This window comes from Scleropages formosus, chromosome 23 (assembly GCF_900964775.1).
Source record: "Scleropages formosus chromosome 23, fSclFor1.1, whole genome shotgun sequence".
Classification (NCBI taxonomy): domain Eukaryota; kingdom Metazoa; phylum Chordata; class Actinopteri; order Osteoglossiformes; family Osteoglossidae; genus Scleropages; species Scleropages formosus.
Genome location: NC_041828.1, coordinates 7,039,880 through 7,059,073, shown reverse-complemented (window position 1 = coordinate 7,059,073; position 19,194 = coordinate 7,039,880). Strand labels below are relative to the sequence as shown.

The window sequence follows — 19,194 nt, the reverse complement described above, 5'->3', positions numbered from 1 at the left end:
TTTGCTTATATGTATTTACTTTGCTATTTTAAAGCTTGTCAGCAAAATTGCAGTTTGTCTGCAGAACACAAGCTCAGTGTGCACGTTACATTTGCAAAAATGCCGCTGTTGTCCACCTTGAGTGCAGATCTTGATGGGTGTTTTATACCCCTCTCCCTTTATATACCAAAGTTTCAGACCTGAACACTTACACTCCAAGCATACAAAGCATACATGAACAGTATTTTGGAAATTGACTCCATTAAATTTGATATTTGAGTTGGTTTTTCTGTTCCACACTTTTTTTGTGCAATGTTCATGAAGTGAACTGTCTTGTAATGGGATATAATGCTTAGGTTTACTTTTTGAACTCGGATGTAAAAGGATCAAGGCAATGTAAACATTTTATCTTGCACCAGATTTAATGTATGGATGCATATTTGGTTAAATAAAATCCACCCAAACTAATAAACGAGTGGAAATGCTTCTGATCAGAAAGACAATTGTTGATCCACTATGACAATGTGAACTAAATATAAAAACTCTCATATTTCAGAAAATACTTTATTTTTTATTTGAATTCATTTATTCTTTTCACTGGATTGTTTACAAAAGGTTGGTTTTTGAAAAATTTTCAAGATGAGGCTCGTAAAACACAAGTTTATTGATGGGGTGGTGGCAGTGATCTTAATGTTGCCAGCAAAATGTTGTGTACCCACCCATGATGCTCAGTCTGAGAATGTAGAACTGCCACACTGTTTCTGTAGCACTCCTTTTTCCAAAGTGCCTTATCAGGGTAAGTTTGCATGCTAAATGGGGTTCCCATTTATACAACCGAAACATTTTTCCTGTATCAGTTCAGGGTAAATGCCTTGACCAAGTGAACTACAGCAGGAGGTGGGACTCAAAGTGGTTCCTTTGGATGAAGGGGGCAGCTCCACCCATTAAATGGCAAGGTGCATCCTTTGAACCTTACTAGTTTTTGTTGAAATCACTAAATTATCAAATGTATAAGGTGTGAAGGAATAGTCTCCATATTCCATCTTTTTGAAGAGAGAAGGTATGCAGTGTCAAAGGGGCCAGTCACCTCACCTAACATGGATCAAAATACATGTAGACCATCAGCCTTCTCATGAAATAAGTAATTTTTTTTGGGGGGGGGGGGGGGGGGGAATGTATGGCTTTTTTCACCCCACACACTTTTTCATATTTTAGCATAACATATTTACAAGTTATACAGCTATGAAGGCAATGCTGCATTGTACTTTAAAAAACAAAACACAGGTGTCTCCCTGTTATATGGACCTAATTCGTTCCTGAAAACCGTCGTATACAAAGAGTCTATGGACCGGGTGGTTCTTTCCAGTTATTTTAAATGAGGGAAAAAAAGTGAAGTGCTGGACTTTGTGGAAATCTTTTGGCATGTCCATAAACACCCTCCACTTTGTTAATTCTTGAGATTGTTTTAATCAAAGCAGGAGGATATTAAAAAATGTAAAGTAGGCTGACAGACTGACTAAGGGTGCAAATTGTATTCTTTTAAGTACTGTACAGTAAGTACACTTAAATACGAAAAAAACATACAGTACATTTATATTGATTCATTGAGCAACAAAAAAGGTGTGTTACATCAGCCGTTACCCAAGTCTGTACACCGGCAGTCCGTATACAGGGGTATTCCTCTATTTACAACGGCTTTTTAATAAAAGTTCTGCTTTACTATAAACTTTCTGCTTCGTAAACGTGAGGGAAAGTTAACGTCGTAACACTTTGTACGTTAAGAGCTTCCTCGCGCTTTCGAGCGACGGAAACTTTTCAAAGTGAAGCGCGCGGACAAGATTCCGCTCCGGGTTTTTCATGCGGCCCCGTTTCGCGAAGCTCGGTGCGAAGAGCGGAAGAGCGACATGTTCCGATGCGGACAGCATACAAACGCACACGCACACTCTTACACACGGTCGTACAAAGTAACGCGCGCCTCTGAGGACCGCTTGACCACTTGCTGCAAGGTACTAACTGTCCTCGTGTGTGAAGTGTTTTACCAATTACTGTACACACATTGTGTCGCGCACCATCGGTCACGCGCACACTGGTGTTCTGCGCGAACATTGAGTTGATCATATCATGGACTGCTTAAAATTCATCCATGATATTCAGTGACACGTACTCAGTACAGATGTGGTGCTGCTGCTGCTCACTCAGTTATGTTTTACTCTGCGCTTCAGCATGATTCTGTCACGTTTCTTTATCGACATCGTCGATCGTGTTTCGAAGCACGAGACGACGAATTCTTATTTTTCATACATCATGTTTATTTCTACGTTTGAACCTGTGTGTTTTTTGATAATTTGTAATATATTGTGTGCATTTTAACTGACATTTTTATGTCTTCTTCGTAGACTAGTGTGGTGGTTAGAGCTGGTGCTTTCGGACCCAACGGTTGCAGGTTTGAGTCCCACCTCCAGCAGCTGTAGTACCCTTGCAAGGTACTTACCCTAAATTACTGGGGTGAAATTACCCAGCTGTATTATAAATGGGTAAATGATTGTAAGTCGCTTTGGAGAAAAGCATCAGCTAAATGAATGAATCTGTGCTTTGTTTGTCCACATGGTAACAAACATGCTGTCAGCCCAGTTAGTATTTCTGTTCTTTGATCATTTTCTCTTAGGTCATTTTGCAAGAAATAACTCGGCAAACGTTCAGGGTAAACACATTTTTGTGGCCAAAAGCGCCTTTCGCTTTAACGGGTAACACATCTAATAACACCGATGTATGTAATAATGTTTTCAGTGATTATCTGTTTGTTATGACTGATGAAAACACTGTAAAAAAAAAAAAAGTCAAGGTACAAAGTGCACAATTGCTGTCCAAGTTAATATTAACTGTACAAAGTTGCAGCGATTTAAAATTCCGCCCACGTGCCCATCATCAGCGACTGCTTGTCTACTGCAAGGGCGTGGTGGTTCAGAGTCTATCCTGGAAGCATAGGGCATGAGGACAACCTGATGGGCCACAACCCATCACAGGGGAGCTACATATATATGTATGTATATACAGTACTGTGCAAAAGTTTTAGGCACTTGGGGAAAAAGCTGTAAAGTGAGAATGCTTCCAAAAATAATGCTCTTAATTAATAAACTTCCTACAAAGCTTAGTAACCATTCATTGTCAACAACCACTTGGCGCGGCAGGCTTGGCCGGGTCCTGCTCTCTGGCAGGTCTGGGGTTCGAGTCCTGCTTGGGGTGCCTTGCGATGGACTGGGGTCCCGTCCGGGGTGCGTCCCCTCCCCCTCCAGCCTTGCGCCCTGCGCTGCCGGGTTAGGCTCCGGTTTACCGCAACCCCCACCTTGGGACAAGCGGTTTCAAACTGTGTGCGTGTCTGAATTTGCTTGTGTGTGCACTTAATAATGAAGTACAGTTTTACCTCCCATCTTATAGTATGGTTGTAAAGCCATATTGCTCAGGATTTTGCAGCTGTACCGCTTGTGAGTCCCTGGGTTCGAGCCCTGTTTCCCTTGCCGTCCGCTGACAGATCCACCTCCAGCATGTGCGGCATATGGGCCTTGTTCGGCAGCGACGAATGCCTGTCCGTTCAGTTCAACAGCGCCATGAAGATCGCCCACCGCGGGCCCGACGCGTTCCGCTTCGAGAGCATCAGCAAGTTCGCCAACTGCTGCTTCGGCTTCCACTGGCTGGCCATCGTGGACCAGCTGTACGGGATGCAGCCGCTGCGCATCCAGAAGTTCCCGTACCTGTGGCTGTGCTACAACGGGGAGATCTACAACCACCTGAGGGTGAGAGGGCTGCGCTGTGGCACGGCTGCGCCTCCCGACACCGTGCAGTGTGTTCGACCAGCACCGCCCCACCCACCAGCAGGCAGCTGTCATCTGCTGGCCTGTGTGCTCCTGTACTGACTACATTATTATTACTTATTTATTTTTAAATATTTTTTTTTTCCTCAAAGTGACTTAGAATGCTAGATTTGCATCTTAAGCTGCTTCCGATTATCAATTTTTATACCACACTTAAGGTTCTAGAGCAGGAGTGAGAGTTGATCCTTAGTTTTTTTTTTTTTTTTTGGCACATCAGCTGTACTCTCTTTTCCCGTATTATCGCTATGGGAGCTGGAACTCTGTTTCCAGCTGCCTCGTTTCCTTCTGCACTTGGGGCAGCAGGGGGCGCAGTAGTTAGAGCTGCCGCCTGCTGCTGTAGTGCCTTCGATGTACGTACTTACTCTGAATTGAAACAGTAAGAATTTCTCAGCTGGATAAATAGGTACATTATTGTAAGAAGCTCAGTGTACAAAACAAACACTGTAGGTTGCTTTGGAGGAAAGTGTCAGATAATTGAATAAGTAATAATATTTATGGGGAATTTACCTGTCTTACAGCTTAAAGCCCACTTTGAGTTTGACTACCAGACCATGGTGGATGGGGAGATCCTGCTCCACCTGTACGAGCGCTTTGGGGTTGAGAAGATGATCTCCCTCCTGGACGGGGTGTTTGCCTTCATCCTGCTGGACGTGGCCAACCGCAAGGTCTTCCTCGGGAGGGACACCTACGGCGTGCGTCCCATGTTCAAGCTCGTCACAGATGACGGCTTCCTGGCTGCGTGTTCGGAGGCCAAAGGTCGGGGCAGGGCTCTCTGCATGACTTTGCGTTTTTTTTATTTGTTATTAAAGTGCAACATTCTGTTCTTAACTGCAGATGTCTGTAGGGTTTCTACCGTCCAATGACGTGTTTGGGGCACATTGGTGATTTCTAAGTAGTGTGTGAATGAACGAGTGTGTGGGAGTGCCTTGTGATGGACTGATGTCCTCGTCCATGGTGTTCCTTGGCCTACACCCTGTGCTACCAGGATAGACTCTGGAGCACCATGAAATTGCATTGGAGAAGTGGTTTTTGATGAAGGAAGGAAGGATGGATAGATTAGACAGATGGATGGATGGGTTGATGGAAGTAAGGATGGATAGAAGGTTGATTGGATTGATGGAAGGAAGGGCAGGTAGATGGATGGATGGGTTGATGGAATTAAGGATGGATAGAAGGTTGATTGGATTGATGGAAGGAAGAGTGGATAGATGGAAGCAAGGATGGATAGATGGATGGATGGATTGATGGAAGTAAGGATGAATGGATAGATGGATGAATGAATGAATGAATATATAAGTTCCTGGATCGGTGATGAGTTTGATCAGTCGCTGACAGGTTAGCAGACAGGAAATGTCTTTGATTTTGCGGCTGCCCTGCTTTGTTCCCAGGCTTGATGGCTCTCAGCCACACCATGGACTCTCCTGCTTCCATCACTCCCTTCCCGCCTGGACACTTTGAGGTTTTTGACCTGAAGATGAGCGGCAAGGTGGAGTCCCTACAGCTAGACCGCTTTCACAGCTGCACCAGCGAGCCGAGGCACGCTATCTACGATGCCGTCAAGATGCTTCCCCAAGGTGGGCGGAGCAACTGGAGCGTGTCAGGAGGGGTCCCCGGTCTCGTAGGTCTGGGTGACGCGCAGCTCCGGGCCCCGGTACCATGGTTTTCGTACACCAGGATTTAGAAACATATTCTGAGTGCCTGAGGTTCCCTGGGAAGGGAGTTTGAGAGGAGAATCAAGGTGACCTGCTGTTCCCTCAGGGTTCGATCTGGAGACGGTGAAGAGCAACATCAGGGTCCTGTTTGAGAACGCTGTGCGGAAAAGGCTGATGGCGCACAGGAGAATCGGCTGCCTGCTTTCAGGTGAGAGTACCGCTATGTTGTAGGTCCCCCTGTCCCACCTGGAAGTGTGTCCCACCCGAGCGTCCATGGCTTCTCATCCAGTTTCATTCCACGTTCGATGGCTTTGTGTGCGCGTTGTGTTTATAATCAACTGTTAAAGTGCTCGTAGCCGAGCCGGCAGGTGGCGTAATGGCTAGAGCGGATGCCTTGCCGTTGAAGACATGGGTTTGAATCCCATCTCCTGCTGTAATGGCCCTGATCAAGGGACTTAGCCTGAACTGAAACGGTACAGTTTACCCTGTTGTTTAAATGGATGCAAAAAATATAAGAAACTTTGCATAGTATAGTTAACATTTAAAGTGGGGTTCGAACCCAGGTGTTCCAGTTGGACGGTGACACTGCCTGCCATCCCATTTATATTTATTGCATCTCTTGTTTAATGTTCTGACCTTGTCTGGACTGTAGAATCCGTGTAACAAGGGTTCGAATGTGACACTAGTTTGCAGTTGCTAACACTTTGGTTTTGGATTGGAACCAAGAGTTTTGGACCGAACCGCGGGCCCTTTTGTGTCGGTTCCGAACCTTGTTTGCGCTGGCGATGACTTTAGGCGTTTCTGTCCCCGCGGCACCGGTGTTAACGCCACCCTTTATCAGTTACCCAGAGTGCTCGCATGCTCAGGTTGCTGCGGTTGTCGCTCTTCACCAGGTGGTCTGGACTCCAGCCTTGTGGCCGCGATGCTCGTGAAGCTGGCCCGCGAGGAGGGCCTCGAGTACAAAATCCAGACCTTCGCCATCGGCACCGAGGACAGTCCGGACGTCCAGGCCGCTCGCGGGGTGCGGCCTGCGGCCTCGGCGCGAACGGCGGCCATTTTGTTTCGACATCCTACAGCCTGCTGCCATTTTGTTTCATCCGTTTCTTCTGTTTCCAGCTGAGCCTCTGTGTTGGCAGTAACTAAATTGAGGGTCACACTGCATTCATCCTATAATGATCCAATTTATATATTTCGCTATTGATACTTTATGATAAGAATTTTAATGTGTGAATCTTGTACACCTCCTGCCTGGTGTTTCTCCTCTCAGCTCCTCACTGCTGTTGGACTGTTGATGTTTTCCTCAACTCTCCTCCTATGGACACTACAGCGAGGTGGTTCGTACCATGTTTCCGTGGTATTCGGTATCAAGAGCGCTCTTGTCATTTTTTGGCCCCAGGTGGCAGCGTACATCGGCACCGAGCACCACGAGGTGAACTTCACGCCCCAGGAAGGTATCGCGGCCCTGGATGAGGTCATCTTCCACTTGGAGACCTATGACATCACCACCGTCCGCTCGTCCGTAGGTGAGAGGAACCAAGACGTAGGGACATATTGACATGTCAGCATTTGTCAAGGTCCCAAGAGTTAATAGCAGCAGGTGGTGTAGTGGCTGGAGCTCCCACTTGTATTTGAAGGACCTGGGTTCAAATCCCACCTTCTCCTTTGGAGAAAAAAGCATCAGTTTTAAAAAAAATGAGAGTAACGACACAAAATATGAACCTATTCTCAGGTATCACATTAGTTCCCAGTTTTCCTGTTGGCGTAGAGGTTGGATGCCTTCCTCTGGTGACCGTGATCTTGACCAACCGGTGTTGCACAAGGTGACATCCATGTGATTATACCTGATGTTGAAACTGGACAGTGAATGTTTTGTCTCTCTCCCTGTCTTTCTCGCTCGCCCCTAAAGCGATGTACCTCGTGTCAAACTACATCCGCTCAAAGACGGACAGCGTGGTGATCTTCTCCGGCGAGGGATCCGATGAGTTCACGCAGGGTTACCTGTATTTCCACAAGGTAGCCCATTGATCTTCTCACCGGTGCGACTCGAACATGTGTGATCACTCAGAGGGAGCACATCTACGCGTGTGTGTGTGTGTGTGTGTGTGTGTGTGTGTGTGTGTGTGTGTGTGTGTGTGTGGGCACGCGTTTGGGTCGGGACCGTGTCACCTACCCTATGCCCTCTCTCCTTTGTGACCTGCCCAGGCCCCCAACCCGACGGCTGCCGCCGAGGACAGCGTACGCCTCATGAAGGAGCTCTACTTGTTTGATGTGCTGCGGGCCGACCGGACGACCGCTGCGCACGGGTGCGATGCCGTAGAGCGGTAGCCGCAGCGTATTGTTACACTCGTGATATTTGTCTTCATCTTCCACCCCCGCTCTCTGTCGCCCCCCCGTAGGCTGGAGCTCAGGGTGCCTTTCCTGGACCACAGACTCACGGCATACTACCTCTCGCTGCCCCCGGAGATGAGGGTGCCCAAGGCCAGTCCCCCCCCACTCCCCGCACCCCACACTGCGTTCAAAACAGTTACACGTGTCCCAGTAGACTGACTCTTTGTGTTATAAACTTTCCTGTTATAATTTTTTTTTTTTTTTCGAATTTCATTTTCTTCTCGTAAATCAGTCCGTTTCTGCGTCTGCTGTTAGTTGGAAACAGTACAGGAGTGTGGAACTACCATCATTCATCTCCAGCCATTTTAAACTCATTTCAATTTTAATGTAGTTCCATGTTGGTAAAAATGTTTAAATAAAAAGTCTGAATGTTTTTTGTGTAGTGTAGCCTTTTCCGAGACTTTTACGGAACCTAACTTGTCAATAAATCATGGGTTGTTTGTATTACGTTTAAGTTTATGTATTGTTTTGTATTACTGACCTTTTAATTGTATAGCTAATATAGAAAGTTGAAACTGGACAGAAATTGACAAGCATTGCAGGCACTTTTAGGTTGAATCGGTCTATCGCCAGAATTTGTTAGGAGGCTGCAGAAAGTGTGGGTCTTTTTTTTGTTTCAGTAAATTTGAATTAATTTTAAATTAACTTCTATTAATTAGTTTTACAGAGTTTTTTTTTTTTTTTTTTTACATTTCGTAGCTTTTTCTGAATTTACATTTACATTTATCCATTTAGCACATGCTTTTCTCCAAAGTGACGCACGTCTCGGAAGAAATGCAATGTGTGCGTTACATTAGGAGAAAGAAGCATAGCTGCAGATGTGTGATTCTTAAGTGCAGCTAATTTGTTTCTTTCCACTATATGCACCAATGTTCACGACACGAGAAGCTGCGCAAAACTTCATCAGAATATCGACGACTCCTGATCACCTTCCTAGTTTTTTTTTCTTTCTTTTTCTTATGAGATACATATGAATATTTACATTACATTACAGGAGTAGCTGCGTAAAGGATTGATCCGGGCATCATCTTAAAGTTGTAGTGCGTGAAATGTGTAAGTGTTGGGACATTTGTATCGCTTAGCCTTTATTGATTACCAGTTAGTGGTAGAAGTGACTTTGGATTTATGCGCTAATCAAATTACAAAAGGCCTCCGATCTCTGCTTTGTTTGTAAGTGGAGGAACCAGTGTACATGTAGGAAAGTAAAGCTGTGTTTTTCCTACCGTGTACGTGCAGGAATGTAGATGTTGTACTGCACATATTTTGCCACATTTACGAAGTACTGTGACGAATGTCATAAATGACAACAAGAGAAGCGAAGCTGACCTTCGTTTTACTTTCCCAGAACGGTGTGGAGAAGCACCTGCTGAGAGATGCCTTCAAAGACCTCAACCTGATCCCAGAGAACATCCTGTGGAGGCGCAAGGAGGCCTGCAGTGATGGCCTCACCTCCGTCAAGAAGTCCTGGTACTCGAGCGTGCAGGACCACCTAGAGTCTAAGGTAGCCGCCTCCTTGCCTGCTGCGGAATGAAATTTTGTTTTACTTATTCTATTCTGTAGCATGAAGTTGTCGTGCAGTAATCGTGTGAACTTCGTAAACGGTTCGAGCCGTTGTTCCTATGAAGCCTGCTCCTCTAAGATAAGGAAGCATGCGCTTGTACGAGAACACCCCAACGGCGAGATCAGAAACGGTTTCGGTTAAGGGCACGTGTGCTCAGAATAGGGTTAGAGTGTCTGAAAATGAGGACCTGCGTACGTGACCGAACGTAATTGGTATCTTGTGGTAAAAGAAAGTTTTTTTGCGCCTACGCCTAAGAGACAAGCTTGGGGTGGAGGTAATAACCCCGCTCCTGTGCGTATAAACATCCGCCTGCTTGCCCGCCTCGCTGTGACCCTCCCCAGGAGGCTCACTCGTGCATGCATGGATAAATGAAGTTTCTGCAACTCGAGTGATTGATTGAGTGATCTGTTTATGTGACAATTTTCCTTTTTCCTACCACCCTGCACTCTCTCGCCCCGTTTGCCTGTGGCTGTCAGTGGGGGATTCATGCTTTTTTTACACAGTTTATGGTACATGATGATCTTTGATCTAAAAAAAAAAAAAAAAAAAAAAAAAAAAATTCAAAAGCTGGTAGAAACCTTTCTAATGTAAAACAGACTTTTTAAATCAATTTTGACATGTCATATTCTTTAATGTCCATTCCCGCCTCTTATTCAAGGTCAACAATGAGCAGCTGGAAAATGCGGCAAAAACATTTCCCCACAACCCACCCGGCACAAAGGAGGCCTACTACTACCGGCAGGTCTTCGAAAAGCACTTCCCAGGCCAGGCCCGGTGGCTCTCGCACTACTGGATGCCTCGGTGGATCCAGGCTACGGACCCCTCTGCCAGGACTCTGTCCATATACAATCCCGACAAGGCAACTGACGACAAATAGGATTTCAAGTGTGTGACCAGGGCTTCCATGGAAACGGCAGCACCATGGTCCTCATTCTGTAAAAATGTTAAATTTACAATGCCTTTTAGTTGCGGAGACAAAACCTCATACATAAATGCAATATTAAAAATATTTTACTTTGACAGGAGTGTCTAAAAATGAATATTTTTTTTTTAATTAAGATGTACTGTATAAACTACACAAAAACTGAACTGCTGAGTGAAATGAAAGTATTTACCACGTGAATGAGTACTGCAGGGATTGACCTTGATTTACAGCATGAACTTTTAAGTGTGGTCAAGAATGGTGTGGCTTACGGAGTGCACTGTTAGAAGCTGCTGTGTGCTTTCATGTGGGTTGTCATGGTGATGAGGTTTATTTTTGGTGTCAGTCTCATCATTCCTGTGTTTGCGGCGTTAACATCAGGTTGCAAGTTTTTGACAGTCCCTGAAACAACAGCGGTTTGTAATGACATTACAACTGAAAAAGAAATGTGTGGATTGAGCCACTAACAGCGCTGTTATTCATTCCACGCTTAAATGATTAAAAGGTTGGAGACCGATGTACTTGATGTACTTACTCAGAAAGGTTTCAAGAGCACTTCTCACTGTGTCCCTGAAGCTTGTTGGGTCACAGCCCTTTGTGGATGTTCTTCCCTTCCCGTGTCCCCTGCATCCAATTGCTGTATGACCTTTTCTGTATCTTGCTAAACACTCCTGTTCATATTCTTTGTTCCATTATTAAATAGTCAGGAACCAAGTTCTGTCTTTTACTTTCTCCTAACCAACCTTCCCTACCTTATAGTATGATACTAAGCAGATGTTTTACACTTCTGTAGTTTCTCTAAAAAAGTGCCACTTTTATCAGTTGTATTGTTTTTGACAATTCCGTCATAACCAATGTAATTTCTTTGCCGCTAGAAAAACCCAAGTATTGGAAATGCTTGAAATGTCAAGTTAATGCCATAACTATATTTTGAAGATATATTTTTATTTCTTGAATGTTTTAATAGCACTGAATGAAAACAAGTGACAAGTTGGCAAGTGACAGTGTGTCTGTATGGCTTTAAAAGCAAGGTTCAAGTCATAGTTGAAGTATTCCTGTGTTGGATGAACTGTGAATAATTATAGAAACAGCTGTGATGCTTCCTGAGAACATGGACTTCACGGGTACAGGTATGTATGTGTGTGTGTGTGTAGACGACTGTTGTAGTTAATTGGTTTCTTAAAATTTTATTACAGAAATGTTTGACCTATTATTCAAATGACAGAATCTCTGCTTTCGCCTATCATACAAACTGTGGACAGAAGTGCCCAGATGTGTGTATGTAATCTGCCAGCCTGCTTTGGCCCATTTGTGCTTGTTTTGCCGTTTAGTTTAGAAAATAATAAATCTGAATGACCAGTTTATTATGTCAGCTGCTAAAATTTGTGTTTTTACTTGTCTTATATTGCTTCTGTAGCTATAGGTATTTGACAAAAAGTTTGCTATTTTTTCTTACCCCCCTTTCCTCCACCCCAAATTATTTGTCACTGATTGTTACTCCAAGGTTACCTCTGCAGAATACCACAGAATGTACCTTTCCTGTCACTAGAGGGGGCACGTTTTCCAGTCTCGCAAAACTACCCAGGTAACAATATAGCTGCATACCGTATATTCAAATAGATAAACTAAAATTATACAACTTAATAGGGGGCGCAGTGGCGCAGTGGGTTGGACCACGGTCCTGCTTTCCGGTGGGTCTGGGGTTCGGGTCCCGCTTGGGGTGCCTTGCGACGGACTGGCATCCCGTCCTGGGTGTGTCCCCTCCCCCTCCGGCCTTACGCCCTGTGTTGCCGGGTAGGCTCCGGTTCCCCGCGACCCCGTATGGGACAAGCGGTTCTGAAAATGTGTGTGTGTGTACAACTTAATGTGGATAATTTCAATGTTATTCACTGTGAAAATCCCGAAAAGGATTTTACTGGGCAGTACTAAACTGCTTGGTAATGAGAAGCCATATATGTAGAGTCACAAAAGAAACAAGTGCTGACATCAATTGTTACATCGAAAGGTGTATTAACAGCACAGTAGAACAGATAGAAACATCCATGAGGCACTAATACAGAACATGGCAGTGCTATGCATTTTCCCAGCTCTTGCAAAACAGCAGGTTGTGGTGTATTTGTGGCAATAATAAATGAGCAGTTACCCGACAAACCTCCAGGAAAATAAAATTCGGCAGAGATACAGTATTATCACAGTGTGGAGGAAAAATATTTAACCTACAATTGATTACAAGTGTTTATATATGTATATAAAATCATACATCTTCATCTCACTTCTTGGAATGACATTCAGTAAAGCACCTTTACAACAATTCATTTAACGCCGACCATAATTTAGTATTGTGTTCCATTCGTACGAATCTGGAAAGAGAAAACAATCAGGTTATTTTAAAACATATAAAAGATCATGAATCACATCTTAGTTAAAGTACTATATGTTATGTTGCTATAACAAACAGCTAATGGAACTGATCAGCAATAGCTCACAGGACCTTGGGAAGTTTGCTCTGACATGCTAGAATAAAAAAAAAAAAACGTATGCTATAGCTGTGAAAACATAACAAAAATGGACAGCATACGGAAAGAGAATTCAAAACTGAACCTGTTGATAGCTGAAAAAACTTCAAGCAGTTCTGTTCCTCACCTGGTTCCTCTTGGCTCCTCTTCCCCATAAGTCCAACAAAAGAGTTCAGTTTCTGCCCTAGAAACAGCAATTCAGAGTTCAACCATGTTTTAGTTATATTTGCATTGTTTTTGCAAAGCAATTTTAACAGATCTTAGATACCTTTATGTAAGATAAAAAGCTGTAAGGGTCAGAGGCTGTTTGGAGAACAATTACTGCTTCATTTAGAAGCAAGGTGATGGCAATGCTGTTTTCAATGATAGGTACCTTTCTGAAATCTGCAAAAATTAATGCTGCCAACATTTTACAGATAAAATACTGGTTATCATTTAACTACTTTGAAAAAAGTATTTTGGTAGAAAAGTCATCTCCCACCACAGAACAACCAGACCCAACAAATTGTACAAGTAGTATTGTATTGAGTGACTATAGTGATAAAATTTTTCATTACTTACTTTTGCGGGTTATCTGTGGATTTGCTGTTAGGACAGAGAAAAAAGTACATAGAATTTCATGTTATTTGTATATTATGCATGCTTACATACCTGATGCAACTCATGTCAGGTAAAAATTTAAACCTGAAAAGAAATTTTCCTTTCAAAAGTCTGAGAATATCTGAAGTCTACATTTTGATTTTTTATATATATATATATATCTCAAATCTAAATTTCTAGTTATGAGTGTATTGTTATGAATTAGGCCAAAGAATGATGAACTGATAAAACTTATTTTTACAAAATGTCTAACCAACTGTGAGGATTTAATCAAAAAAAAAAAAAAAAAAAACATTTTTTTCACAAAAGATTATACAAAACCACTGAGTTCTATGCACTACGTATTCAAAAGGCACCATCTTACTTGGGGATCGTTTCCCCATGAGCCCGAAGAACTGGTGGGGTCGCGGCTTCCTCGTCATTCTCCGCAGCATCTCCCTGAAGGAGTCGGATGCCAGCCACTCGTCCTGGGAAGGTAATCAGATTACTGCTGCATTGGAATGGACATTGGCAGAATCTACCGCCCGCAGTACGACTCACTTTATTTCACACACACACACACACACACACACACACACACACACACACACACCCTACAGAAATACTGACATCTTATCCGCAGCAAAATATGGGTACCTTTCTGAAATCTGCAAAAATTAGAAGTTCAATAGGCAACACTGAAAAGCTGCGTTCATTAAATTTTGACACATCACTGGCATTTTCCTCACAGCATTTTCTCCTCCTGCAGCATAACCAGGCTTCAACCAACAGTCATTAAAGTCAATATATTAAATGATGCTGATGTCTGTTCACATATCAGTGCTATAGTGGAGGTCCTTAAAGCACACTCAGCATCCCGATTCAATCTCCAGATCAATCTGTTAAACACGAGCCCCCACATGTACCTTTTACTAAAAGCTTGTGTCGTATAGAAAAGGAGCCAAAAGTGCCTCCTTAGTGTCTGGCTGCCATCCAGCCCACAATGTCAACTGCAAACGTGTGTTACATAGGAAAGAGGTGATGTCTGGGGCAGCAGTAACCAGCCATACACACACAGCAGCATCGCCCGCATTCGGGCTCCATCGTTGATTTATCAATCAATACATCTAATCAGGAGATGGCTTTTATGAAGACTGGTCCATGTCCAGAATTTATACAAATATTACGACTAAAATAATGCTGAAAGTAGGGTTACAAACTGTAACATTACAACCTTTTTCCACATTAGTTATGTAATACGTATCAGATGTAATGAAAAATACGTTTATATAAATTATAGATTCATTTATAATTTAATCAATTTCAGTTGTTCATACATACATTTTTCTGTAATTTTGCAGTTTCTGTAAAGCTCTGTAATGCATCATACTTATAATGTATTGTATATTTCAGCATTATTATAGGATTAATGTAACCCTATTGCATTTACACTGCGCAGTATCACAATTGTATATCAACAACTATATAACTACAATGACACTTTAAACTTAAAATCTGTCACCATGATTATTTTGTACCATTATTAAATGACACATTAATGATAGTTCAGTTAAACCATTTAAATAGAATGTGGACAATCTACATGATGATCATCACACAGGTTGATACAGATACACCGACCGTGTTAACTGTGTTTCAGCAACTTACAATGAATGAATGAATGAAATAAAAGACTTAGTTGTGTTATGCAGTGCAGTAGTGAGTAGTGTGCTGGTAGAAGTGCACTCACGGGTCTTTCATTGCTGCTGGCCCAGTAAGTGAGGTCTTCGATCGGAGCCCTTTCTTCACACCAGAGCTCCGCCACAAGGAAGGAAAGAACGACGACGGAGAGCAGCAGCTTCATGGTCACTCAAACTGAGTCAAACTGCTCCTTTTTTTTCCAGCGGTTTTTTAACTCTCTTTGCTAACTAACGTAGTAACGCTGTTCCGAGGACAAGCGCCGAGGATGAAGTTTAAAAGAAATAAATAAATAAATTCATTAACTATATGACCGAGTTGAGCTCTGAAACTGAGGCACTTTTGTCACTCTCAGGTAAGCGTGAGTGTGCGGTCGCCGCGCGCTCTGCCCGTCACACCTTCGACAGCGGCATATCCTCGTCGCAAAGAAGAAGGGAAGAAGGAGCGCGCGAGCGAACGGGTCCGCCTCCTGCCGCACGCTGCTCTTCTGCGCCACGCGCCTGTTGCCGCGCTTCTTCTCCGCGGCTCGTGCGCCTTTCTCTCTCGTTCTTTCTTTCTTTCTTTCTTTGCGCGCGCTTTTCGACCGTGGCTCTGGGGTCGGCGCGCGCCGCCGTAGCTTTATAGTGGGAGCTCCCGAGTGACGAGTCCTCTCAATTTGCTTCTCAATCAATTAAACTAGTTAATTTATGTGTCCGGCCAGTTGGGACGAACGCTGTGACTAATATCCGTTTGTGTATTTTGAGGATTTTTGGCTCTCTTCGCCGTGTCTTTGGGAAGCCCGTGTCATCTATACATAAACAGGGGAACTTGGTGACGCACGAGCCTGGGCTTCGCCTCTTCGCCGGGACAACCTGTAGAAGCGAATATGTAATGTGGTTTTCGGGAAACATAAATTATATCGAGCCCTCGCGTCAATGACGTCAGGAAAATCATACGGACGAAAAAAATCCAATTTTCTTTCGGATTGTTCAGTCTCCGGACCGTACGGAGCAATACCAGCGTCGGGTTTCAAGGGCAGTCATTCTCTCGTACGTCATAGTGCAACCCACTAATATCGGTTTTGACAAAAATAAAAATTATATATATATATTTTTTTTACTGAAAATATTGCCAAAAATTGCGCTCTGTTTAAATTCTTTTGATTTTAAACTCTCAATAAAAACAGCCCCACATCAGACCACCACCCAGTCCATGCCATGGTTCTAACAGTAACGTGATGTTGAGATGCACCAGACATATTATTAAGCATCTCCTGCCATTCAATACTTTTTGGAGCAGTGAAATTCATGAAAATTGAGGTGGAACAATGTGAACTTGCCAGAGTGACACACATTGATTGTGTTCACTACCTCAGCGAAAGTTTCTAGTGGAACGGGGGCCTTGATGGGACGCCAGACTCCGCTCTCTCTGCACTCTGACCCCTGTCAGCCAACAACTGCGTCGGCTTCCGTCGTGCAAAAATATTAGGAGCAAATACACCGTGGTGGATGCAACGTGCACTGCATATAGAACCACTGCGGTTTACTGCTTACATTTTGTTAGGCCCGTTTGCATACCTCTAGATTGTGAAATAAGACTTACAGTTACAGTACATTCGGTTCTTAGTCATTACGTGTACTGCTGAACACAAATTCAGTTTTGTGTTTATGCAGAATGTCAGAATGGCAAGATTTATATTAAATTAACACTTCTAATGAATGCATCAAGCGTGAGTTAAACTAAAAAGAGACAATCAGGCACGAGTGACCTCACACAGTAAGACTGGACATTAATTTACATATGAAAGTGGTTATTTATTTAAAAAAAACTGTTACTGTCAAGAGATATGCAGTAATAGATTCATAGCATCCAAAATAAAGTTCTTTACAGGAGAAATGTCTTTTGCATAACAGTGGCATCCCTTTATTTAATCATATGTTCATGTAAATTAATTCTGCTTAACAATATAGAGATGCATTAAACCTGAACTAAAAACCATGTGTTATGTATGGCTGTATCACTTTGAACTCAGCAGATGACATTAGCATGCTGATGATTTTGACTAATTTTGTGCTGTGAAGAATCAGGAAATGTATTCAAGTCTATTTCCGTGAGCAAGGTATTCTGTGGTGTTGCAGGACCCTGCGTTCCAGTTGGTGAAGATGTGAAGCCCATCCTCCTCCTGTAGATCAACACAAATGTTGCGTCCTTGCTCTTCTGATTTAATTGAATCTTATTGAATGAGGCTGGAAAAATGTTCCATCGTTAGATATGACAGCCAGAGTGAGGTGCTACACAATGGAGCCATCTGTGAAAGCATGCAGTGTTTTTGTGATACCACTGTCTTGTTACAAAGGCTCACATCTATGGAGTAAAACTGTTCCACAACAATGGGTCAGTGTCTTTGAACCATATTCACAGTGAAACATATTTCCCGTATTTCTCCGCTGGCTTCCAGTGGTGACCAAATTCAAGCTCAAACACCATTCAGGATCGGCACCTTTCTACCTACAGGATCTTTTTGAATCTCTCCACTCCAGAAAGAACGTTGCACATCTTGCAAGAGGTCTATAATGAAAAGAAAAGCCTACTCGTTCTTTGTCCTGGCCTCATGTGGTGGTGCTGGCCTCATGTCCTTTGTTTCTCAAAACTGTTGAATTTCTCTCAGCATTTAAGAAGTGTTTTGGAAGTCATCTCTTTTGGACCTATTTTTCTTTCCTAGTCTCCTGAGTTTTTCATAACCTATGTAAAGCCACTGATGTGCAGCTGGAAAACAGGTTTAATGGTTGATTATTTAAGATGGTTAAGTTTTAACATGGCTGTTTCTTGCTTTTTGTGATCAGTGTTGCATTGGTGTGTATGGTGTTATGTGACAAATTGACTGTGCTCAAGAATCATGTGTCTACATCCAATTCTCTCCTTCTGTTGATGTAACACTTTGTGTTTTTCTCTGAGGTGTTTGGAAAAAAGCATTTGCTAATTAAAAAATGTAAATGCAAGGCACCAAAGTTTTAAAAAATGCTTAGTCAGCATAGAGTTAATCATATAACCACATAATCATTTGTTGCCATGTATCATCATGCTGTTAACCTCATGAGAAGGTTTCCCTCAGATAGCTTCGCTGCCTGGATCGACTGGCACTCGCCTCCTTGCAAGGGTCGATATTCATGATGGAAAGAGTCTCATTGCTACATTCTACCACTTGGTCTCCCACTACTAACAAAAGAGAGCTCCCCAGATGGCAGTCTACTCTCTGTTCCAGATCTCTTCAGCCTGGGCTCCTTATGTGGATAACAAGTAGATGGCACCGGTGTTCCTTAAGTGTCAGCAAATCTAACAGTTCTTTTTTGATTTTGTGATTTGCCATGCTTGTGGTTTTTCAAATTGCATCTGTCACTTATCTCCATTTTCAATTAGCCGTTGAAAGCAAAGACCTTTTAACTCAGTACTCTCGAGGGGGGGGGTCCTCTTACAGCAACCCCCGGCTCCCATTTTTTCTCCCATTTCTGCTGGAGTCCTCAATGCCGAAATTTATGATAAATGGAAAATGGTTGTACATTGCATGTAGCTGTTCATAGTGTTTAAACCTTTGTACATTTGTATTACCTAAACAATTTTTTACTATGTTTGTGATTGTTTGCATCACATTATGTGAATGGCATCAAAAGCAATAGTTGGTTTTCATATATTTATAAAATCCATGAGAACATGCATTGGTGAGTTGGATCCAAAAAAAAATCCTATTCTGCAGAATTTGAAAGTTCAACTAAGTTTAAATTACTACTGCCATAAACCAATAATTATATTTAGCATTTAATTTATTAAAAGCAGTCAAGCCCAAAAATCTGAACAGAAAGCAGACATAAAAATGCAGATTTTACAGATGGAAAAAACTTGGTTTTCTACTGACCACTGAAGTCTAGCGAAAGTTGATTGGATGTCTTCGTCCTCTTGGGATGACACAAAAACAATAATGCTTTTATGAATTTAGTATTAATTATTCATCTTTGGAAAAGGGGGCTACGGTCACACTGTCACTTTGGGCTGCAAT

At 42.9% G+C, this 19,194-nt stretch overlaps 2 protein-coding genes across 3 annotated transcripts; one reads left to right on the top strand and one right to left on the bottom strand.

Annotated features, from left to right (window-relative positions):
- Positions 1 to 2,433: 2,433 nt before the first annotated feature.
- asns (asparagine synthetase) lies at positions 2,434 to 11,506 on the top strand. Of its 2 annotated transcripts, none has more exons than XM_018754332.2 (12): positions 2,434 to 2,462; positions 3,509 to 3,770; positions 4,367 to 4,604; positions 5,237 to 5,422; positions 5,607 to 5,708; positions 6,394 to 6,521; positions 6,897 to 7,023; positions 7,407 to 7,513; positions 7,703 to 7,803; positions 7,897 to 7,978; positions 9,234 to 9,389; positions 10,108 to 11,506. In XM_018754332.2, the coding sequence occupies exons 2-12, from the start codon at positions 3,522 to 3,524 to the stop codon at positions 10,324 to 10,326; spliced, it is 1,695 nt and encodes a 564-aa protein (XP_018609848.2). In that variant the 5' UTR covers positions 2,434 to 2,462; positions 3,509 to 3,521; the 3' UTR covers positions 10,327 to 11,506. The 2 variants fall into 2 exon arrangements, with proteins under 2 accessions (XP_018609848.2, XP_018609847.2); XM_018754331.2 differs by lacking the exon at positions 2,434 to 2,462 and adding an exon at positions 2,523 to 3,019.
- An 855-nt stretch (positions 11,507 to 12,361) lies between these two features.
- On the bottom strand, positions 12,362 to 15,959 carry tac1 (tachykinin precursor 1). The gene is made up of 5 exons (XM_018754380.2): positions 15,217 to 15,959; positions 13,852 to 13,954; positions 13,449 to 13,472; positions 13,015 to 13,071; positions 12,362 to 12,731 (listed from the first exon to the last, which is right to left on the bottom strand). The coding sequence occupies exons 1-5, from the start codon at positions 15,328 to 15,330 to the stop codon at positions 12,688 to 12,690; spliced, it is 342 nt and encodes a 113-aa protein (XP_018609896.1). The 5' UTR covers positions 15,331 to 15,959; the 3' UTR covers positions 12,362 to 12,687.
- Positions 15,960 to 19,194: the final 3,235 nt, after the last annotated feature.

What these genes read in the sequence shown, in the direction of transcription:
- asns (XM_018754331.2), top strand. Translation starts at nt 2,982, where the DNA reads ATGGGCCACAACCCATCACAGGGGAGCTACATATATAT. An exon ending in TGCGTGTTCGGAGGCCAAAG is followed by an intron (nt 4,605 to 5,236) that starts GTCGGGGCAGGG and finishes CTTTGTTCCCAG; the next exon opens with GCTTGATGGCTCTCAGCCAC. An exon ending in CGGACGACCGCTGCGCACGG is followed by an intron (nt 7,804 to 7,896) that starts GTGCGATGCCGT and finishes GCCCCCCCGTAG; the next exon opens with GCTGGAGCTCAGGGTGCCTT.
- tac1 (XM_018754380.2), bottom strand. Translation starts at nt 15,330, where the DNA reads ATGAAGCTGCTGCTCTCCGTCGTCGTTCTTTCCTTCCTTGTGGCGGAG. An exon ending in CATGGGGAAACGATCCCCAA is followed by an intron (nt 13,473 to 13,851) that starts GTAAGATGGTGC and finishes CTGTCCTAACAG; the next exon opens with CAAATCCACAGATAACCCGC. An exon ending in TCCACAGATAACCCGCAAAA is followed by an intron (nt 13,072 to 13,448) that starts GTAAGTAATGAA and finishes TGCTGTTTCTAG; the next exon opens with GGCAGAAACTGAACTCTTTT.